The 24,967-nt window shown below is 46.5% G+C and overlaps 1 protein-coding gene across 2 annotated transcripts in view; it reads left to right on the top strand.

The window, feature by feature from the left end:
- Positions 1 to 24,967, top strand: part of CSE1L (chromosome segregation 1 like) — a 1,325,092-nt gene that overhangs the window by 70,579 nt on the left and 1,229,546 nt on the right. For both annotated transcript variants that reach the window (XM_069651279.1, XM_069651278.1), the window contains exon 3: positions 10,847 to 10,989. In XM_069651279.1, the coding sequence (XP_069507380.1) occupies positions 10,847 to 10,989 (143 nt within the window). The remainder of the gene's footprint in view (positions 1 to 10,846; positions 10,990 to 24,967) is intronic.

The raw sequence follows: 24,967 nt of genomic DNA, 5'->3' as shown, positions 1-24,967 counted from the left end.
CGCAAGCCCTCACCACCACCGGCGACTGGGCTTTCTATAAATAAGGGCGCTAACCCCAAATCCTCAGGCGACGCGCCTCGCAAGAGTGCGCACGTCGTCAGTAAAGACTCGACACTGCCTAGCGTGACGGCGCGCGATCCCTCGACGGAGAAACTGCTCTCCGAAAGCCTTGCGAGTATAGCTTCGAAGGACGGCCAGAGACGGACGGCGGATATCAAGTCGAAAACCGCTCACGGGGCCAAAGAAACGTCGAGGGCGCCGGAGGGTAGGCTGGGACAGCTCCCACCGAAGACCCTGACCAGCGAGAAGGTTTCTCAGAAGGCGAAGGGACGTTATCTTCGATGCTATGGGACAGAACTAAGCAACTGCAAGGAGAGGAACCTCCCTTTTCACTCCGACCGCTCTGGCCTACCTTACTGGACTGTAGAGAGGTTCCAGTCATGTCTGGACAAGCTAGACAGGTTCATGGCCATCCCAGAAAATAGGACACCCAAGAGGCCAAGGGAGGTACCCCAGGAGGGGCCAAGGGCTAAATACCCAAAGCACTTTAACCCCCTACAGGAAGACATGGACTCTTACGACCTCACTGAAGAGGATCCTCACTTCCAGGAAGAGGATGAGTTTGTGTATAATGAAGACCTACAGGAGGAAGAAGGTTTTCATGTAAGTGAAGAGAGCTACGGGGAGGACCCAGGTGAAGGTGGCGCACAGCCCTGGCAGTCACCATCAGGGTCTACAGACCCCGAAATGAGACATTTCTTCTCCTCAGACCACACCGGTCAGGAACCCATCTCCAGTAGACGATCAGCCCACCTTCAATGCGCTACTGAGGATGGCAGCAGCGCATTTTGAAGTAGAAACTGGGGAGGTCACCCCAGATACTGATTTCGTCGAAGGATTATTAAGGAAAAAACTCCCACTAGTCCAACCATCCCTATCCTCGCCTCAGTTAAAAGACGACACACCCCATCGCTGTCCACCCCCGCGCTGGTAAGAGGGGTCAATCCAAGAATAGAGAAATTGTTCTCTGCCTCTCAGACAGACCCATTATATATCAGGGGTCACTCAGTCCCACACTCCTTAGTGGTTACTAACACAAGGAAGAGGGCTGGGGTTCCACTGTCAACCAGCGAGGCACCCCCAGACAAGGAGGGGAAAAAACGTTATGCCCTGGGCAAAAGAATTTCCGCCTCAGCAGCGTTTTCAATTAGAATTGCCAATAATAATACATTGTTGGCAAGCTACGCCGATGCTCAATGGGGAAAACTCAAACAGGACATCGAAGAAGCCCCTGAACCTCTAAGAACACGCCTTTTGGCTACAGTTACAGAAGGAGCTCTGGTCAACCAGAGCATCATTAAAAACACTCTTGATGCGGCAGAAACTTCTGGCCTCTCTTTGGTGCAGGGAATTCTACTGAAGCGTCACGTCTGGCTTCGCAATTCCGGTTTCAAGGCAGAAACGCAGGCGTCCCTCATTAATAAGCCAATAGAAGAGTCTAATCTCTTTGGAAGGGCAGTGGACGACACGCTGGAAAATGCGAAGAAGGAATTCGACACCATAAAAACCTTAGACCAAATCTCAAAGCCTCCAAACAGGCGAGGATTTGGAAACGAGCGCTTTTTTTCGTGGCCAACGCCAACAGCAGCAGCAGCAACAGCAATACACCTCGGGCAACTGGCCCTCTAATCAGGGTTCCAGTAACCAATATAACCAAAGAGGACAACGCCGCGGCAAGGGCAGAAGCTGGGGCTCTAGCCCCAGAGGCACCCCGGCAAGTAACACCAAATGACCCGAAAGTCCGGGTCCCATCCAATGCGTCTCCGGTTGGGGGCCAGATAACATCATTCCTATCAGCATGGGAGGGAATAACATCAGACCGGTGGGTATTATCAACCGTAGCCCACGGGTACTGTATAGAGTTCAATCGGTCCCCCACCTACAGACCTCCAAGGGGAAGACGCCTGTCTCCAGACCACCTCATCATCCTCCTGCAAGAAGTAGAACAGCTGCTACAGAAAGGAGCAATAGAAGTCGTGCCCCTATCTCATCTCAGGTAATGGAAGGTATTTATTCAGTGTACTTCCTTGTACCCAAAAAGGACCTAGCCATGCGCCCTGTACTAGATCTGCGCCCAGCGAACAAATTTGTAAAACCTCAGAAATTTCGTATGGTAACATTACAGGAGGTAGTTCCCCTGCTATCTCGGGGGGACTACATGACAACACTAGAAATGAAAGATGCATACTTTCATATTTTAATGTTGCCAGCACACAGAAAATACCTCAGGTTCATGATAGAGGGCAAACACTACCAGTTCAGAGTGCTACCCTTCGGCATAGCGTCTGCACCAAGGGTATTCACGAAGGTACTGGCAGTGGCAGCGGCCCACCTGCGCAGGTTGTCCATACTGGTATACCCTTACCTCGACGATTGGCTCATAACAGGGGAGTCCTACGAGATATGCTTCTCAAACACCCAGAAGGCAGTAGACCTTTTGTTCCAACTTGGCTTCTCCATCAACGAGAAGTCCAGCTTAGAGCCAAGTCAAACAATTCCTAGGGGCTCTAATTCGAACAAGGGACGGCCTCGTCTTCCCCCTCCAACGAGAGGGTCCAAAATATGCTGTTTCAGATCCCTCTATGTGGCCGGTCGAGAGGTGACTGTACGCAAAGCAATGCGCTTGCTTGGAATGATGGCGTCATGTATTTATTTGGTACCTCACGCGCGCCTGCGCCCAATGCAAGAGTGGCTCAACAGCCAGTGGTGTCAGGCCAGCGGACAATGGGACGATCTAGTGGTCTCGCAGGCCTTGGTTCTCTCGCTACGGTGGTGGTCGAAGGAAAACCTGGTAATAGGGAAACCATTCGCCACCCCCGCAGTGGAAGCCACTCTAACCACAGACACATCCCTCACAGGATGGGGGGGGGGGGTCACCTATCCCATCAGACTGCTCACGGAGTCTGGACTCCGAGCGTAGCGTCCAAACACATAAACTTATTAGAACTACTTGCGGTGTTCAAGGCACTAAAAGCCTTCCAGACACACCTACAAGGGAAGACAGTGATGGTCCTCACGGACAGCACCACAGCCATGTACTACCTCAACAAGCAAGGGGGCACTCACTCTCCAGGACTGTCCAAGCTGTCCCAGAACATCTGGAAGTGGGCTCTCAGACACATGTTCCTATTGACACAACATGTACCAGGGGAACTCAATCTTTGCTCTGCCCTCAGAGTACGAATGGTGATTACATGAAGACATCGCCTTCAACATCTTCACACAATGGGGGTTCCCAGAAATAGACCTCTTTGCAACGCCCCCCCCCCCCGACTCCTGCTGAACAAAATAGTACACAGGATGCACCAAGAATCAGTCACCATGATTCTGATAGCCCCGATGTAGGCCCGCCAACCATGGTTTGCGCACCTAATGGAGATGTCCCTATCCCCACCAGTAAAACTGCCCTGCCCATACAACTTGCTGTCACAGGACAGGTGCAAGACACTACACCCATGCCCACAGAACATGAATTTAGCTGCCTGGCTCCTGAGGTCATAGAATTCGGCCATTTACAACTCCCTCAGAGATGCATGGACATTCTCAGAGAAGCTAGAAAACCCAACACTCGTCACTGCTATTGTAGCAAGTGGAAGAGATTTGTCATCTGGTGTAGAGGTAAGAGCATCAACCCAGTCCACTGCTCTCCCACACAAATTGTCCTTTACCTGACCCATTTACTGGACTCAGGTCTAGTGTTCAATTCTATTAAAGTCCATCTAGCGGCACTTTGTGCATACACCACCTCTCAACTTAAGGTGTCATGGTGGAAAGTCCCAGTTATTAAAGCCTTCATGGAGGGGGTAAAGAGAATACACCCTCCGATAGCAAACCCAGCTCCAGGCTGGGACCTTAATGTGGTACTTACCAAGCTCATGGGCTCACCTTTTGAACCCATGCACGAGGCAACTCTTAAAGACCTCACTCTTAAAGACCTCAATCTTAAGACTGCTTTCCTAATAGCTATCACCTCCATTAGGAGAGTAAGTGAACTACAGGCTCTTTCTATTCTAGACCCCTTCGTAACAGTTCACAAAGATAAGGTGGTTCTACGCGCACACCCAAGGATTGCACCGAAATTCATATCGAAATTCCATGTCAACCAGTCAATAGACGTTCTTTCAAAACCCTTCCAATTTGGGAGAAAGGAGCCTGCATACGCTCTATGTGCGCAGAGCTGTCATGTTTTATATGGAAAGGACCAGGCCACTGAGAAAGACTAATCTCAAAGTCTCAAAGTCCACTATATCTAAATGGATTGTTAAATGCATCACTCTCTGGTTCTCTCTTGCTAAGAGAGAACTACCCTTCAAGCCAAGAGAACACTCTACTCGAGGCACTGGCATTCATTGCAAACGTTCCCCTCGAGTCGATTTGCAAAGCAGCAACCTGGAGTTCTGTACACACCTTTACAAAACACTACTGTCTAGATGCTCACTCTAGATCTGATTCCCAGATTGGACAAGCAGTATTAAGACATCTTTTCTCTACTGTTCCTTCTCACAACCCTCCTCCAACTCCGGGTACTGCTCGCTAGTCTATGCACAGCATGTGATTCTAAGCTGATTAACAAGCATCAGAAGACAATGCGTTACTTACTGTAAAAGCATTTCTGATGGTTGTATCTGCTTAGATTCACATGCGCCCACCCTTCCTCCCCGCTCGGATGGAAGGAACATGGACATCTTACTACTTCCCTCTTCTTCACGTACTCGCTCACTATCGCCTTGGGCTCCCTCATGGCCAAAAAAATACAATCGGAGGGACCTCGGTGCGTGAGGGATTTTGGGTACACTACACATCACGATAGGGATAGTGTTACAGACACGCCTATGCCGACGTTCCCTTTCGGTCCCCGAAAGACAAGATGCAATACTCTGCGGTTACCACTGGATGTTGGACCATATGTGAATCTAAGCAGATGCAATCAGAAATGCTATTACGGTGAGTAATGCATGTCATATAAGGTGATAGTTTAAGCCGGATTCGCTGGTGGTCACAACTACGCCAAAGAGGGCAGGTACACCATTAGCCTCTTCAGAAGCTCCCCCAGACAAGGAGAGCAAGAAGCTTTATACCATGGGCAGAAAAGTTCCAACCTCAGCAGCGTTCCAAGCTAGAATCGCCAACAATTCCACCCTGTTGGCCAGCTATGACTGCCATAAATGGGACAAAGTTACGGCTCTCATCGACTCTGCTCCAGAGCCTTTAAAGTCCAGACTTGCCCTAATAGCAGCAGAAGGCAAAGCCACTGCCAGCAGCTTCCTGAAGAACAACCTCGGCGCTGCAGATAATGCAGGCCGTATTATTGCAGAAGGAACCATTCTCAAGCACCACGCTTGGCTTTGCCAATCAGACTTCAATCTTGAGACCCAGGCAACGTTGCTCAACATGCCTGTGGAACCAACCGTACTATTCGGCAAAGCGGTGGAGGACGCTCTGAAATCAGCCAAAGAGGAATATGATACCCTCAAATCCTTTCGGCAACTGACTAACTAACAACCTGGCCAAAGGAGCTGGAACAATGTTCACATTTCATGGCCAAAGTTCCCAAAGAGGGTCCGTATATGGACAAAATCAAAATTCTTCATGGAACAACCAAGGTTGGCCAAGAGGCCAGCGCAGATCCTGTGGCCGGGGGAGATCCTCCTCTTCGCGAGGTGGACGAACGCCTTCCAAACAATGATTGCCCGCTACAGGTCCCCTCCCATGCCTCCCCAGTAGGGGGGGGGGAGACAAATTTCAAACTTCACCCACGCATGGGCGGGAATAACCACGGACAAGTGGGTGTTATCTACAGTAGAGGGAGGTTGTCTGGCGCTCCTAGAAAAACCATCGAACCACCCCCGTGCCAGAGGAAAACATTAAAGCAACCACTCATTCTGATAGAGGAAATCAACGCGCTGCTCCTCAAGGACGCAATCGAGATTGTGCTGTCCAACGAGGTAAACAAGGGTATTTATTCAACGTTCTTCCTTGTGCCAAAAAAAATCTAACTATGAGCCCAGTATTAGCCTTGCGCCCTGCAAATTCTTATGTAAAGTCACAAGTTCCTCATACCAACCCTACAAGGGTTAATTCCCCTGCTAAAACAGGGGGATTACATGGGAACATTGGATATGAACGATGCCTATTTTCATATTTCAATGCTCCCAGCGCACAGAAAACTCTTGCAGTTCAAGTTAGCAAACCAGCACTACCAATTCAAGGTGCTACCCTTCCGTATAGCTTCGGCTCCAAGGGTATTCACCAAGGTACTGGGGGTGGTGGCGGCCCAACTGCGCAGGGAGGCAATCCCAGTGTACTCCTAACTGGACGACTGGCTGATCACAGGAGAGAAACCTCATCTTCGCAGACAAAACACGCAAAGAACCATGAATCTTATTTCAATTGGGCTTCTCGATAAATGAGAAAAAGTAAAGTCTTGTACCAAACGCAACAAAACTGTGCTAGGAGCTGTATTGGATACAAGAACAGGCTTAGCCTTTCCATCCAAGGAAAGGGCGCAGTGCAGAACATGCTTCAGCAAATAACCCAGTATCAAGCCGGTCTCCAGATGAGCGTATCCAAAGCAATGCTTTTGCTAGGCATGATGGCATTGTGCATATATCTAGTCCCACACAAACGTCGGCGCATGCGACCAATGAAGGAGTGGTTGGCGAAACAGTGGTCTCGGGCAAATGGTCAGTGGGCCGATCTAGTGCACGTTTCGCCAACACTAGTTCAAAACCTAAGCTTGTGGTCGAGAGAATCTGTTAAAGGGGGAACCCATCCACGATCCGGAAGCACAAGCGATTCTCACAACACTCATCACTCTCCAGATGGGGGTGCTCATTACCTTCACCACACAGCACATGGTCTGTGGACTCACATCACAGAACCATATCAACCTGCTGGAACTACTAGCAGTATTCAAAGTACTTCAAGCATTTGAAGTGCAATAAATGAACCAGTCAGTTGAAATCCTAACGGACAGCACAACTGCGATGTTCTACATAAAAACAAGGGGGCACACACTCTACAAGTCTGTCCAACTTGGCGCAGAATTATGGAAATGGGCACTCAGACGGGGGATATCCCTATCCTCCCAACACGTTCCAGGGGTACTCAAACTCTAGCAGACTCTCTGAGCAGAGATCCCCTACCGGAGGCACACGAATGGCAACTAGACTCAAACGGCGTAGACCACATCTTCTCTCAGTGGGGTTACCACACACTAGGCTTGTTCTCTACAGGAGAACACAAGCAATGCCCAGATTTCACGTCCAGGTTGCCCCAGCCAGACTCCAAGGGGAACGCCCTATGGATGAACTGGTCAGGGAAATTTGCTTATGCCTTCATACCCTCCTCCCGCCCCCGAGACCATTAATGAGCGGGATAGTGAACAAGATGCACAGACATCCTAGTTGCTCCTATGTGGGCGAGGCAACCGTGGTATCCAAATCTGCGCAAATTGCTGGTGCGATCCCATCAAACTCCTGTGCCAAACCAACCTGTTAACCCAACACAGGGGAACAGTGCACCCACAACCACACTCAATGAACTTGGCAGCATAGCTCCTGAAGTCAGAGTTTGGACACCTTCATTTAGCACAGCAGTGTATGGATATCCTCAGAGGCAAGAAACCCAAACACTAGACACTGTTATTTCGACAAGTGAGAAGATTTGTAATTTGGTGCCAGTCAAAACAAACCCCATAGAATGTACTCCTTCACAAACATAAATTATATGCTCCACTTTTTAGACTCTGGGTTAGTATTCAACTCTATAAAGGTCCGCCTGGAGGCTTTATCAGCTTAATACCACCTCCCAAAGTAAATTATCGTGGTGGAAAATTCCAGTCATTAAGGCATTCATGGAGGGAGTAAAGACTCCACCCTCCAATTTCAAACCCACCGCCAGGATGGGATCTCAATGTAATGCTAGCAAGGCTCATAGGGGGGGGGTCCCATTTGAGCCTATGCACAAGTCAAGTCTTAAACACCTGACATACACAACTGCCTTCTTAGTGGCTATTACTTCCATAAGAAGAGTTAGTGAATTGCAAGCATTATCAGTGTAGGACCCATTCTTTATTATCAATAAAGATAAATTGGGTTTACAGACTCATCCTAAGGTTTTCCCCTAAATTCATCTCCAAATTCCATGTGAACCAATCTATTGAGCTCCTGGCTTTCTTTCAGAATCCAACTAGCTCAGCTGAGGTAAAACTCCACACACTGGATGTGAGGAGGGCGGCCTTTTACTATGTAAACAAAAACAGGACGCTTAGAAAAACAGATCAACTGTTTGTCTCCGTAGCACCAGGCAGAGAAGAGGCTGCATTTCCAAGAATGCCATCTCTAGATGGATAGTGAGATGTATACAATTATGCTATTCATTAACAAACAAAACACTGCCTTTTACACCAAGAGCTCACTCCACACAGAGCACAGGAGCTACTCTGGCTTTTATTGCAAATGTCCCCCTAGACCGCATTTTCAGAGCCCGCAGTACACGCTTTCACTCAGCACTACTGCATTGACACCTATTCCAAAGCAGGTCCACAGGTGGGACAAGCGGTTCTAAAACATCGATTTGCTGCTGCTCCTTCTCACGACGCACCACCTTCTCCTAACACGTCTCGCTAATCTATGCATAGCATGTGATCTAAGCAGATTCCACAAGCCTCAGAAGGGATACATTACTCACCGTAATTGTATTTCTGATGCTTGTATCTGCTTAGATTCACATGCGCCCACCCTTCCTGCCCTGAGAAGGTGCATAGATGTTCTATGAGCTTTCTGTTATCGATCTGCTTGGATAAACAGTACTCGCGCTACACTTCATGCTAACTCATGTCAGAAAAATAACAATCGGAGGGACCTCGTTGCGTGAAGGACCATGGGTATAGTGGACATCACACTAGGGATAGTATTACTGACACGCCCTGTCGACATTCCTTTTCGAGTTTCGAAAAATGTAATAAGTCGCAGCTTCCACTAGATGTTTGCCTATGCATAGCATGGGAATCTAAGCAGATTCAAGCATCAGAAATAAGATTATGGTGAGTAATGTATCCCATATACTCATCAGCAATAGAACAAAATGGAAATCACTGTGCAAAAACTCCATGTGGATGAGCAGAAGAATCAAGACTGAAGAAAGTAGCCCTATGAGCACGAGTATAGGGGGTCATGGGCAAATACAAACCATACCAAGGATAGGTCTTGGGTGAAAGAAGGTGCTAGGTGCTAAGGTGACCTAAACAGCCTCTAGGGCCCCAGTAGACAGAGGTGGCAGTTTTTGGATAACGGTACCTGCTTTCGGTTCTTTGGTGGGTTGATCATGTCGAACGTTGATGCAAGTGCATCAAGCTCAGTTTGGGCAAGTGGGATCGGGCACATTAGATGGCGTTGCCCAAGTAGCAAGCGGGCATCTAGTAGGGGCAAATGCAGTTGCTCTATGCAGTTGAAGGGGGTGGGGGCAGCAGCTCAGCAATGCATATCTGGGTGGTTTCAGGATCTCTTCACAGTTGGGCCAGGCTGAGTCAGGCTTTTAGCTGCTTTGAGGGGGAGGGTCGATGCATGACACTGCAGCTTTCGAGTCGGCAGGCGGCAGTCATAGAAATGGTGATCTGGAGGCCCCAATATGCGGTTTGGTGAGGTAGCCGTTCAAGGGCTAGCCTGGTCGGACTGTGGTTGTAACTCCTGGTCAGAGTTGGCATGTGACTCGCCAGCAGTTTGGACGGGTTCCAGTGCCGAGCAGTGTATTCGGGCCCAGCAGATGGCTGGCTCAGCCAGGGCACAATGAAGTGTCTAGCTGGTTCGAAGTGCAAGCAATCGTTCGGATTGGCGAAGGAGCGCAAAAGCTAGTGCCGGCGTCTTCCCCATCGTTCAGTCCAGTTAACCTGGTGCGTTCAGGGTCTGCGCTCACAGCTTCAGGAGATTCCACCACAAAGTGGAAGGTCTTGGTCCACAGTAAACTTTCACCCCAATGTGCCCTGGGGGTTAGTAGGGGGCAGATCTCTAGTTTGCCTTAGATGGCTCCTCAGGCTGAGGACTTTGGAATGTACGTTTCCAAAGGAGGTCCAGTGAGTTTCTCACGTGTAGTTCCAGAATGACTTGGATGAAGGGGTGGAAGGCACCTTCTTTTAAAAGTGCAAGTAGCGTCCTGCTGTATGCCTAAAATAAGGAGTAGCTTATTTTAGAGAGTATCCTGCCACCAGCATGGGTTACTTCTGATCATCGTAGTTTGGATACAGAGAGCATATCTTAAACATCGCCCCTGCGCTGCAGGGCCTTTGCTGTCACTGCAGCTGTCAAATGGGCACATGTGACCTCTGAACCATAGCAAAAGATTAGGATGTCCCATTGGAATCTATGGGAGGAAAGCAACAAGTTTCTAACATGCATGGTCTTGACCAAGTGGTAGGTCAGCGAGCAGTTGTGCCGAGAAATCCGTTTGTTAAAGGTGTTTTTGAAAGTAGTCTTTGAAATGGGCTTCTTTATGTAGACCCGATAGTCTAGTCTGTTTCAGCACTCAGATTCTGTTTGTGTTATCCTAAACTGTGCGGCTGTGCCATAATTCTAGCTTTTCTAAACCTATATTTCTGCTGCACTTCTTTTCTGTTTATCTTTTTTTGTTTTGTTTTTGTGATTGACCACTTGTTTTCTTAGCTTGGTGTTATTTATTGGGGGCATACTATGGAAATGGTGTTAAGGTGGCTGATTTTAATATCCGCTTACTGAAAACTTTGGAATTGATATTTTAAGTATTGGTCAAAAATCATACTTTGTCTTTTCAGCTGAGAAATTTCTTGAATCCGTGGAGGGAAACCAGAATTACCCATTGTTACTGTTGACCCTGCTTGAGAAGTCGCAAGATAATGTCATCAAAGTGTGCTCTTCTGTAACATTCAAGAACTATATTAAAAGAAACTGGAGAATTGTAAGTTTTTATTTTTATTATTTATTTATACATTTTGTAGAATAACAAATAGTCAATAATAAAAAACAAAAAATTAGAACTACATGCAGATAGAAATTTACAATTAATGAACTAGTACATATTCAGAAATTCATCCCAGATTTTTGCATGTAAATGAAGTTTCCCTTGCCTCTTTGAAATTACCTTCTGTTTGCAAGACAGTTTGTCTCATGGATCCAGTCCACAGCTGTCTGGGCAGTTTGTGACTTCCAGCTTCTTAAAATCATTTTTTTGCATATCGAATCCCCAGAATTGTAAGTTTTCAAGTGAACATTATAGATACTGCCTCATATGAGTATTTACGATAATTGAAAAACAATGTGTTACTATCAAGGCATGCATTCCTAAAACCTTGTTCATGGTAGTTTGCTGTGAGTTTATGACCCCTTCAGATGAGCTTCTGAAACTCATCCTTATGACTTCAAAAAGGTAAGCACTGACACAATTCCTGACTCTAAGGGAATTACATTTTTTACTTATGATATAATGGAAAAAGAATAAAAAGGAAAGTGTTTAAAAAAAAAAGGTAAAACCCATTCAGCATGAACTTAGCAGGACATCCTCAAAACCACTGAACTTGACGGAGGAATCAAAGTAAGTTTATGAACATGAGCTCAAATCCTAATACTAAAACTGAATTGAATCTTGTCAAAAGCCTGGCTGTATGTGCACCCTTTACGTGAAGAGAAGAGGGAATCAAGATTTCCCAGGCTTACAGCTCTGGGTAGTCTTGAGTCTATTAAGACACAGAGGCGAGCATTATGCTTAACTTACTTTAATCCTGCTCCTCACAGCTCTTCAAAACTTTTAAATGTTTAAGGGTCTACAAATCCCCACAAGTTCTTCGAATTCAGTAGTCCTGTGCTGTAAAATCTCCACCTATCAGTACTGAGGACGCTCTTTGACCTACATCCTACCTAGATCCGTTCCTCCTTTCTTTTATTCGAATACGACCGTCATTTCGAGACACAGGAACCGAAGTGTCCCAAAACAACTCAGTCCAACTGTATTCCAAAAACCAAGGCAAAGGCTTCGTCAACAAGTGCACCTATGCTTCCACTGCTGTTTGATTGGAAATAGGCACTCTGTTTCACATCGTCTTCTGGTCCTCCCCTATGAGGCAAGAAGGTAATCACATGAGGGTGGCAAGACGCTAGCCAACATTACACAACAAAACAGGCATGTTAACTGCAAAACGAGCATTCTATCCCTTAGCTTATCCTGGGCAGGAATAATGCTCACCTCCGTGTCTTTAATAGAATCAAGAGTACCTGGAGCTGCAAGCCTGGGCAGTCCTCATTCTATGTCAAGACCAGAGGCAAGCATTATGCTTGTTCAAAGCTATTAATCACTGCTACCGCAATTTCAGACACTTTATTAAAATATCTTACATGTACAATTGGAGGACTAATCAGCTGACCTCATGATGTCTTGTAGCGATACACCTATTGTAGAGAGGCCCTGGATGCCACAGCCCCTGTAGCTGAATGCACGCCACAAAAACTCAAGTCTATTCCTGCCCACTGCATAACCTCCCTGACCCACCTGGCAATTGGGGCTGAGACCACTGCGTGATGGGGCTTTCTGCACACAATGAGCAATTTCGGTTACCCCGAGCGGCCTAACGTCTGCAGTATCTACCTCATAATCTTTAATGCATTGCGCCACATATAACTTGGGGTTATCTGGGAAATAAGGATTGGAGATCACTTTAGAACCACCCTTAGTGTGCTTAACTATACTGAACACAATGCCTTCCGGATAGAAAACTTTTCTATTGATCTATAACGCTATAACATCCCAAACTCTCTAGAAATAGAGTAACATTGCCAATTTCAAGGAAAGTCTAGGTATCGACAGCTGAGCGAAGAGCGGCCAATTAAATGAGAAATAAACTAAAAACGTGATGCATGTAGTAATAACCACTCCTTGTATTTAGATTGGGTTTGGTATAGTGGTATAGTGGCTATGCATTATTTCAGTACACAGATACATTCGGTTGGTATACATTTCGTTCTGGTATAGTGGTGAGCATAATTTCTTTGTTTTATTTGTGGCCCCAATGTACAAAACCACTTTCTTTTGTTTAGTCTATTCTTGTGATCTCTAGAGGCCTCAGGCTTCTACATTATTCAATAACACCACATTTTCATATGGAGTGCCACTTATGGCTGTTATCACTGATTTATCTACACCAGTGAGCTATGCTTCCATAAAGTATTCACAATAATGTGGTGTTATCACTAATTTACATTAGTGAGACTGTTTCCAGAGGCCTCTCTCTGCTGATTCATATACACCCAGCAGACTAGTATTATATTCCACTCAGAAGACACACACATACATATACACTGAGTGGAACCACGCAGAGAGCCATTTATAATTGCTCATTACATTACTTTATCTACATAGGCCGTTTGGCACAAATATTACCTAATAACCTCCCCTTGTATTATGTGATATGGGCTAAATGCACCAGAGAAAGACAAGCAAAAAAAAAAACCTTTACACAGGTCGTGATTTATACCAGTTTCATTTCAAAATCATACATTACCAGCTTTGCGTGGCAGTCTTTTCTAGAATAAACAGAAGAGAAACAATTGCAAAAATACAAGGCATTTCATTAAATTCTTTGCAACAATAAAAAGAACAGTACATCAATTGACTTGCATTTAGATGGCAACATTAGAATGTGGCATTTAAACACGGCGATTCCCCAATAGTGACTATCGCTCTACTGCCTGCCTAATAATAAATCATTTGTCCGTCACAGCAAACTCACTCCATTCGTATATTTACCAGCTATTTTTAGCTCTCCCACACACTATCTCCTGGCTTGTCGCCTCCGAGAAGTGGCCCAGGGTTTTCTTTTTAAAGCTCCCAGCGAGAACATGCAGTTCCAATCTGCAATCTTCTGTTCTCAAGCTGGTGCTAATTGACTGGGGAACCCCAGTCTCTGAAGGTCAGCAGCCCAGCCAGGCGACCTCAGCAGCTTCAGCCAAGTCCTCACTGCAGCACCGCCAAATGTCTAATAACTCTTCTCCCCGAGCTGCTTCAAGAAACCTCTGTCACAACCCTTAAAATGACGTGTACCCAATCAAAATACACAATCTATCCTCCTTTCACAATGGCTTGGCTTATACAGTTTAGAAACTGTATCTACTCATTTCCTGGCATGCAGATTTTGCATCCAGCTAACAGTGAACAGAGAAAAGAAAAAAAAAATGAATCCAAGTGCACGTTTAAAATGACTTTCAGAGCCTGTCTTTTCTGCCTCATTTTCACATGGAGATCACATTATGATGTTGTTTGATTAGTATTGGTGATTAGTATTAAGTTAATCAAGTATCTAATGTGTTTCCTGTAATTGAGGCATTTTCAATTGAGAAAAAATGATGTTCTTTTAAACTAAGTATTGAAAAAAATGGGGGAAAAAAAATGATGTTCATAGATAGCTTGTCTTCATATACCTGTCCATATGTTACCCTGGCAACACATGACTTGCTGTACCACCTTACAGCTATAATGTGATCCCATGCAGTGGCGCTGCTCTCCAAAACGCGCTAAATTATACTACAATCCCCAGCTGTTTTGGCTGGTTCGACTGGCTGTCCTTGCTGGACTCCTCCTAGCTTGTAGTGTTGCTTCCCTGATGACCTCCTTCTGGCCTAAGTGCCTTTCCTTGCCTGGAAATCGGAGTAATGTCTTGGGACATCTTGGATTTCTGCCTACTGCTGTCTGTTATCGGATAATTTTGTTGCTGGTTCCAGCATGGTGTTGTCTTCCTCCTTGCCTTGGCTGGATTCTTGCTGGGTTGTGGGTTTCAGTTTCTCCAATCGGAGCTCGCAATCTGCAGTAGCCAGACCTAAACCAGTCACCTACACTCGCCTATGCTTCTGTTGTACCCGGGTTGAATTTTTAGTATCCAGCATCCTACAACTAACTCCTCTTGAACCTTTGGCAGGAACTCTTCATTGGAGGTCCCACGGGCTCGCCAATTGACTTGTTGCCCTTCCTGCTGCATCTGTGGTGAAGTAACTCGAATGTTCCCCATAATCATGACAGGCTTCTTGGTTTCTTGATTGTTGTGGATTAAACTTTGGAACCTTTACGAACTCCCAAAAAATGTAAAATAAGTACTTGGTTGAACTGAGCTATAGTTCCCTCGTCCCCCTTTGTGTCTGGGAGCATATATAGCCGAAACTAGAATGTTTCACATGTGCAGTTATTATATATTTTTGTATATTTACTGCAATACTTTCTCATAGAAAATAGTTGTTAGAATGATCACTGGTGATTCCATTATTTTCCTGTGGGGGAACTGGGAGTACTGTATTCCTGAATTTTGTCTACTTTGTTGAGCTTATGTGGCTATACTGTTTAACCATTTTCCTTCCTGTCACGAAACCATATAGGTTTAGTAATTCTAGTTAGGATAGTCCTCTACATTGTTTACAGAATGGGGTGGAATCAATGTTAAATCAATTACTAGTTTTTATTATGTCCTTTTAAGCACTTATTTGGTTTCCTTTAGAGCAATACGTGTGTGTGTGTGTGTGTGTGTTATATATAATCACATGGCCTGCAGTAGCAATTGTGTATTCATGGTTAACTTGCTAAACTCATAGGAAGAGCACTTTTTTGGCGGCTTATAACTTCGCTCCACCCCTGGACAAATCCTCACCAAATTTTGCAAAAAAAGTATATGGCCGGCTCGGGATTTGGGGTGGGGAGGGGGAGTTGGAGGGGGGGGGGGTGAAAGGAGGGGGGAGTCCCACTTTTTTTTTTCTCTTCCATCGACTGAATGGGGGAAAAACTTTGCGCACGGCTACAGCCCGAACGGCTGGACTGATTTTCACCAAATTTGCAGCAGGAGTGGGGGCTTGGGTCAGAAGGCGGGCTTTTGTGTCTTTGGTTGAAATCGGACTGCTACCTTTTTTGCTTCCCGGACCCATTTCCCTGTTCGCTCCACGTACCGAAGTCTGATTGGCCTGTGCAAACATTGGACGCGGCTGGAGGGAAGCGTGCTGTGCGTCAAATTCTTTGGGAAACACTGCCATGGTGTAGCGGAGGATAGTGGGGCGCAGAAAGGCGTTGGAAAACATGGTTTGCAGGATCGACTGGATGAAAGAGGGCGAAGTGAAGATATTGGCAATGTTTTGGGCTGTAGGCTATGGCTGCTGGTGGTTATGTTGTCTTAGTGCGTTTGCGTTGTTGTACGGCGGTGGGTTTGTGGGGAATTGTTGCCATGCTAGTCTGACTTGGCTTGTAGTGGTTGTGGGTAAGGCGTAGCCTTTTTACTGCATTGGCATGGCACGTAAAGAGTGTAGGGCTTGGCCACCACCTTCGCAATGTAATGCCTCCATGCATGGGAGAGCAGTGAGGCACTTAGCGGGTAGGTATGCGGCCGAGTCTGGCCACACCGTTTCTAAAAGGGAGGCATTAACTACATGCAGAAATGGAAAGATTGTGTTGCAGCACACTATTGCGATGTGGAAAATTCCTGCAGCTGCTGACATACATTGGTGGTTAGGTGCGCAGGGGACTATCATATGGTGGTCAGTGTAGGCAGACTGTATAGGGATGGGGAGTGCAGTCTGTGTACTATGTTGTGCCTGCAAAGGCCCAACTGCCTTGTGTGCATTGCTACAGTCCTTGGCCGAAACATTGTTACACTGGTAGGAAGTAGGTGTGAGAATGTGGCCTTGTTTGGGTACGTTCGTGTAGCTATACGTATTTGTAGGTAGCAAGCACTGTGGAAAATGTTACCATGCATGCCTCCATTGCCTTTGCAGTGGGTGTGTAGTAGGACTAGGTAATTGGGTGCATGGACGTAGACGTAGGCCTCCGCCTATGTACTAAAGAGCCTAGGGATTGGGCACTGGTTGGAAGTAGGTTATACAATGTTTCCTTGATTGGGGCGGTCATTACCGTACCAATCTGTACCTGTGGACAGGAAAGACAAGTGGGCACATGTTGCCATGAATGGCTCCACTGCTTTGCAGTGGGTGTGACGAAGGAGTAGGCTATTGCAAATATTGCAACACAATGCTGCAATGTATGAGAGTATTGTGCTATTGGTATGTGGATTGCACACATGTACAAAGAGTAGCATAAGTGTTTGGTATAATACCTGAAACGCAATGTAGGAGGTACTTGTATATACTGTATCGGTGGCCAGTTGTAGGGGTTACTATATTTTTTCAGTGACTGCAGGCAGACTCCATTGGGGATGGGGAGTGCACTGGACACAATTAGGATATTTGCAGTTGGAGTGCTATGTTGTGTTGTGCCTGCAAAACCCCTAATGGCTTCTGTGCCTGGCTGGGACCCTTGGACATAACAGTGTGGCTTCTGGTTGGAAGTAGGTTATAGAATGTTGCCTTGATTGGAGTCATTACCGTACCAATCTGTACCTGTGGACAGGAAAGACAAGTGGTCACATGTTTCCATGAATGGCTCCATTGCTTTGCAGTTGGTGTGATGGAGTAGGCTGTTGCCAATAAAACCGCAACGAAATGCTACAATGTATGGGAGTATTGTGATATTGGTATGTGGATTGCACACATGTACATAGAGTAGCATTGGTGTTCGGCACAATACCTGAAGCGTAATGTAGGCATGTATGGGAGGACTGTGAATAATGGTGTGTGAATTGTACACATATGTAGAAAGAGTGCATTGCGTCCAGGTAGAGTGCATTGGGGATGGGGAGTGCATTGGAGGTAATATGAAGGCATTTGCAGTTGATGTATTACGGTGTGTTGTGCCTATAAAGGTATACTGGATTGTGTGCATGGCTAGGGCGATTGCATGCAACAGTTTGGCCACTGGTTGGAAGTAGGTTGTAGAATGTAGCCTTGTGTAACTTCGTTAGTGTAACTATATGTACTGGTAGTCAGGAAAGGTACGTGGCCACATGGTAGCATGCATATCTACATTGCGTTTTAGTGGGTGTGTTGAAGGAGTAGGCTATTGGGTGTATGTATGGGCGGAGGCAGTAGGCCTCTGCCTAGGCGCACACACACACGAGCGCAGGGTTTGGGCACCTCATTGTTGTAGGGAGGGCAGTCTGAGATTAGCCCATGGAAGGAATTTCTATGCAGGTACTCGCATACTGTATCGGTGGGTACTTGTAGAGGCGACTATTTTTTGGTGACTGCAAGCTGTCTGCATTGGGGCTGGGGAGTGCATTGGAAACAATATGTGGATATTTGCAATGGCAGTGCGATGTTGTATTGTGCCTGCAAAACCCATACTGCCTTGTGTGCATGGCTGGGGCCCTTGGACATAACAGGGTGGGCACTGGTTGGAAGTAGGTAACAGAAAGTTGCTTTGATTGGGTTAATCACCGAATGGCTATGAACGTGTGGGAAGAAAAGGTAAGTGGTAACATGTTTCCATGGATGAGTCTATTGCTTTGCAGTGGGTATGGCAAACCGGCAACGCAATGCTGCTATGTATGGGAGTACTGTGATATTTGTATGGGGCTTGCAGACATATGTACAAAGTACTTTCTCTTTGCCTTAGGTCATTTGCATCACGTATTATAAGCATACCTTGTGCCATACAGTACACTTGTACATATGCAAGTGTCGTAAGGTTCCCGCCTTTGCAGAATCACTGTGGAGGACATGGTACAGGTCGTAAAGGAACATGGGCGAGATAAGACACCATTTGCGTTACGAGTGGTGTGGACATGAACAGAGCTTCGCTTCAGGGAGTGTAGCAAGTAAGTGGGACATGAAAGAATTGTTTCACTGCGTAACGTTTGTGACATGGCCCATGTACTTAGATACTAACATTTAAAGAGTTGTGCGGTAGGTGCGCAGCCGGCAGCCTTCAGAGGCTGTTGAGGATGGGGCGTGTATTGCAGATGATATAGGGATTTTTGTAATCTGTGTACAATGCTGTGTTGGGAGTGGCAAGCGTCTACTGCCGTGTATGGATGTCTACGGGCGTTTAAAGTAACAATGTGGATTTGTTTGGAAGTAGGTTTCAGTATGTTGCCTTCTTTGGATCCGTTCTTATACCGATATGTAACTGCAGCATACAGGTTGGAAATACGTATGTCATGTGGGTGCTCAGTGTGACAGCATGGTTGTGGAGTAAATTTTGCAGTTGGCACACCAGTAGAGGTGGCATGAAGTGACTGCACTTGAATATGGTGAACGTCATTGGCCTTCACATACTGAGATGCCAAAATTAATCTACAGTATGGTATACCTCTCGTGATACCCTGTACTTTTGAGAGTGAAGGAAGATTGCGGGAAATGGCACGAGTTAATAAGCATTACACATGCAAAGTATGGATAATGTACAGTCCAACACACTACACATTGGCAGCCGATAACATTGTGAAAGCCGTGAAGTCCATCTATATACAAGATGGCAGGCCATCAGACTGTTAACATTGTTTGGTGACTTGTTCAGATGGGCAACGGAAGCGGGAGGAGCTGTTAGTCTGTAATTTTAATGTGTGCATCGCTTCCGTTGGGTATGTCTTTGTGCCGCAAACACCATCGCAGCAGTTACTGACGTCACTGACTTCATTTGTGGACACTCGTTCCTCACGGCGTGCAGTCCAGGTATTTATTTTGTGTGTGCCAAGCGTAGCGCACTCTTGTCATGTGAGCACGTATCTCTGGAAAGGAACATAAACAAAAGCGGACATACGCACAGTGTCCGGTTCCAGAACCTTCCATACTTTACTAAAAATACAGTGAGTGGTTGGAAGTGCTTTTATTCTGGCACGCAATGTAAACGACAATGTTCCAGTTGGTGCATTCACCGCTCTTTTATTTCGCAAACAAAATCCATTGAGCAATGCCGTCTGTGCAATCCTGTACTTCTGTTCTCGTCTAGCAAAGTGGGAGTAGTACGTAGTAGTGCTTGGTGGTCCGTGTGGAAGAATACATTTTCTTTGAACGTTAGCGAAGGTAGCATATGGTGCAGCTGGGATGGTTTACAGAGTAAATGTGTGCAGGTTGGTTCGTATAGCAGGAACCGCAAGTGGACATACCGTCCATATCGGTCGGCCCAGGTAATAACGATGGCAAAGACATTGTTTATGGTAATTTTCCAATGGTTGGTCCACCAGCTGTCTATTGGAATGTGGAAGGAGTGGCACGCACAGTAGGGTGCTAGATATCTGAGTAGAAAGAGGAATAGGAGTAGATGTAAGTAGCGGGTATAAGTTGCAGCGTACAGGACAAAACTTTGCAGGAAGGATAATGTAGTAATAGCTGCATGTCTGATGGGCCATGAACTATGTTGGTGCGTAACGTCCACTTCCTTGGTCTCTGGTTTGTGGGCAATACTGTGATTGTACGTCCGCACACAAAATGTGTTCGAACCGTTGGGACTAGATGCTGTTTTCATGTTTCCTTTTTACAAAAGTTGACAGTGGTAGCGAGTGTAGTTCGACCCACGGCACAATGTGTCTGTCTGCAAAGAAAGTAATACAATAAGAAACGTAATGGGGGGTCACCTTGGATTGCTGCAGAATGGAGGAGCAGCTTTGGTAAGAAGTGTGTCAATGAAATGTCAGCTGTACATGTTTTTGAGCCGGGTGACCTCTGCATGCACCTGTGGCTGTTATAACGTATAGTGCGTAATGCAGTAATTGTGTGATAGGGCAGAACAGGGAATGCAGCAGTGTACCAGTGCGCAGAAGGTGTGGTGCTTTACTGTACGACTTGTGCTCCATGTTCGTCTTGCATTGTATGTGTGCATTTGGAGTGGGCGGGGAAGAATGGCAGCAAAAGAAAGTACAATGACAGTTGCAATTTACTTAGAATGGTGGAGACATGATAGTGTAACAGCGTTTTTTTTTAATTTTTTTTTACTGCCGTCACAAAGGTCAGTGTAAGGTAGAGAGGAAGTGAGTGGTAGAATACATTGGTAAATATGCTTCCGGTGCCTCAGGTGAGCTTGGTGTGCTAGAGACCCTCCTGGCCTCGGTTTTGGTCATCTTTGCCTGCCCTTCAGGCCCCCAGGCCGTGCCTGCAGCCCCGTGACCATTCGTTGGAGGCCTGCGGCCCACGCCGCTCCATCTCCCCAGCTCCTTCTCTCCCTCCCACCCCGCCCCCGGAGCCTGATTGGGCTTTGCCGCCCTTCTTCCTGGTGTATCTCGCCTCCCTCCCGTGTTTCCCTCTCCTAAGCCCGCCCCGCTCCCTGATTGGTGCCCCATCTGGGTCGTGGCCGACTCTCGCAGGGCAGCCCTCCTGCCCGTGCGGCTAGGGGCCCTAGGGCCAAGGGCGGCTCCAACAGAGGTGGCTCCAGGAAGTGTCAGCCGGTGTCTGCGGGGGAGGCAGTGGCCGCCGTCAACCATCTACAAGGACCAGTGAGGTAGGAGTGGCCTGGGTCAGGAGTGGATCAACTACTCTACCCCAGACTCCGAGCTACTTACCAAACCAAAAGTAAAGAAGATGATTGCATTGTATGATGTTTAGACTGCACTGATAGGCCTCTCTCCCACTATACAGGTCTCTGAAATTTAGCTGAGGTTCTGTCTCCAAATTGCATTGTATGATGTTCTAGATTACACTGATAGCCCCCCCCCCCCCCAGCCCCCCACTATACAGGTCTCTCAAATTTAGCAGGGGCCCAATCTCCAATTGCTTTGTTTGTCTGGATTGCACTGATGGGCCTCTCTCCCACTATACAGGTCTCTCAAATCTAGCAGGGATTCTGTCTCCAAACTGCATTGTGTGACGTTTAGATTGCTCTAATAGGACTCCCTCCCACTATACAAGTCTCTCAAATCTAACTGCGCTTAGGTCAGTACTCTATCAATCCCGGAAACCCACCACAACCTAACTCAATTAAGTCCCATTCCAGCAGACCGTTAACACCTTAACCCCCCCCCTCCCCCCGACAGTGCACCCTAAGGAAACACACCCTACCCACCGACAGGAAAGCAAGACTGAGCCAGAGAACATCCCAGCGTATCCAGAGAAGGAGAAACCGAGGGCACTGCGACTGCACAACATAGCATAAAGGACCAACTACCTTACTATGCCTGCACTTAAACTGGAAAATGGCCCGACCCAGAAAAGGACGCAGAGAAAGAGAACAAGACCGTGCAGCAAGAGACGCAAACACACAACACCGACAGAACCCACAAGAAGCAGCCCCACTGGAAGGAAACGCGCCCAGCAAAGCCATAACCGGAACAAAATCTACAAGAGAAAAATCCTTATACCTCACATCTTACCCCGCAACAACCACGGTACAACAACACCCCAAAACAGAAACCCCGAAACATGCAAAGAATTTCCTGAAACACGCGGAAAAGCACTCAACAAGGGAGGGGGAGGGCTCGGACCTCATTACACCTTACATCACAAGAACAGAGGGGCAACATCGATTTCCACTATATCCCGCACAATACGGCGAAGCACCGAACCCCAGCAATGCTACCTCCCACCCAACAATCGGACTCAATGAAGAAACCACTGCTGATCTTCATCCAAGCAGCATCACAGCAGAAACACCAAGACTAATCAGCCCTGTTATCAACTTATTGGACTGCTTCAATGAAGAAGCAGCCGTCGCCGTTCTTCATCCTGCCGACGACATCGCGGAAACACCACGAACAGACAATTACAAACTTGAACAAAAAAATCTCAAAACAAAATCTCACCCAGAGAATCCACTGTAACCTAATAAACGCAAGGTCAATGTCCAAACACTCAACCGAAATATACAACCTCCTTTCAGAAGGAGGCATAGACATCCTATTTGTAACCGAAACATGGCTAGACGACAACTACAAGATCACCCTCACCAACTGCCTGAAGACTTCAAATGCATCCAAACAAGCAGAAAATCCAAAAGAGGGGGGGGGGGACGACTATCGTCCACAAGAAACTGGCCAACAAAATGGAAGATCCTCTAAACATCGAGAAATGCGAATCCTTAATACGACTTTCAGTAAACCCCAAAACTAACCTGAAATTCATACTGCTATACAGACCACCAACCTACGATGCGACTTTCACAGACACTTTCACGGAAGCAATCACCACCCTAGCCATCAAGCCCAATCATCTGATCATCCTCGGAGATTTCAACATCTGGTTCAACAAAGAAACTACAACCACACACAAATCCCTAACCGCCCAACTAGCAGCCATGAAACTACAACTAGTCAAAGGAGCAACCCACTGAGCAGGGCACACACTTGACGCAATTTTCGCCAACAAGGATCTAATCACCACGGTACCCCCAATTCAAATACTTTGGAGCGACCACCTCATCATTCCATTCATAATCGCAACGGCCGCTCCAACAAAAAGCGACAAGAAAAAACCCCATCATGATGAAAAGAAATTGGAGAACCATAAACTCCAACCGAACTCCTAGAACTCGGCAAACCACAAACATCAACCATGGAAGAAGCAGATCTAGATAAAAGTTGCCCTACTTCATACCTGGATTGCAACAACACTAGACAACATCGCCATAGAAAAGCTCTTCACCCCATCACGTAAGAAAACTACAGCAAAGTGGTTCACCCCACTACTCGACGCCATGAAAAGAAAAAAACGAAAACTAGAATCTGAATGGAGGACCAACAACACCTCCGCTAACAAATTGAAATTCCTACAACAGATCCGCTCATATAAAAAGGAAATACAAAAAGCGAAGGGGAAACATTACGACAACTGAATCTTCAGAGCACCAAACGCTCAAAGAACTATTCAAAATCATAAACTAAATAAAAAACCCAACCGGGCTGCAACAACACAGCAATTCCATCGATGAAACTCTGCGAGGACCTTGGAGACCCCTTCAAAAACAAAATAACCTCAATGCAACACACCATACAAAACAGACCAAGCGATCACAGCTCAAACCGCACCGACGAGGAACACGCAAACAAGCTACGAAACTTCCCAGAAATCTCAGTTGAGGCTTTCGTCAAACTGGTAAACCAAAGCAACAAATCAGGCTCTCCTGAAGACCCCTGCCCCCCAGACAAATACAAAACAATTCTCAAACAAGGAACCCCCCATGGAATACCATAGGAACCTCCTCAACCTCTCAATCTCAACGGGTAAAGTACCACAGGCCTTCAAATTGGCCTACATCAAGCCGCTACTCAAAGACACAACGGGAAATGTAGAGGACGTATCGAACTATAGACCCATCTCCAACATGTCCTACATAGCCAAACTGCTAGAAATGTACGTCTACCAAATAACCCAAGAATTCATAGAAGAGCATAGCCTACTAGACCAGGCACAAGTTGGTTTCAGACCTATGAGAGGAACAGAATCGGCTCTCCTCTCAATATGGGACGACCTAAAAACAAACGCAGACTCGGACAACAGTACCGCCCTGATCCTCCTTGATCTGTCTGCAGCTTTCGACACTGTCAACCACGCCATCCTCCTAAAGAGATTGGAAGGACTAGGGATAACAGACACTGCCCTACTATGGATCAAATCCTAACAAACCGAACAGAAACAGAATGGATGAAACCTTTTAAATCCAAACCCAGAGACTCCAAGTGCAGAGTACCGCAAGGTTCATCATTCTCCCTGCTTTTATTCAACATCTACATGTACCTATTAATCAAACTCATCAAAAAACACGGCCTCGCATGCTACAACTATGCCGACGATACTCAATCTTCAACATACAAGATACCTGAGAAGAAAACACCACACTAGAGAATTGCCTTCGTGACATATTCAACTGGATGAACCTCAACCATCTCAAAATCAACCCAGGCAAAACAGAGATATTTGTTTCAAAAAAGGGAGGAGACATCAACTACATCCCCTGGCCAAGAGAGCTCGCACCACACCAGAACCATCAACTGTAAAACACCTAGGGGTCCTGATGGATAACAACCTCACTCTAGAGCCACAAGTAAACTTGGTAATCAAGAAATGTTTCTTCCTCCTGCGAGCAGCAAAAAGGATCC

Source organism: Ambystoma mexicanum, chromosome 3p (assembly GCF_040938575.1).
Source record: "Ambystoma mexicanum isolate Mex_15411 chromosome 3p, UKY_AmexF1_1, whole genome shotgun sequence".
NCBI classification, from domain to species: domain Eukaryota; kingdom Metazoa; phylum Chordata; class Amphibia; order Caudata; family Ambystomatidae; genus Ambystoma; species Ambystoma mexicanum.
This window is presented reverse-complemented; position numbering and strand designations above follow the sequence as displayed.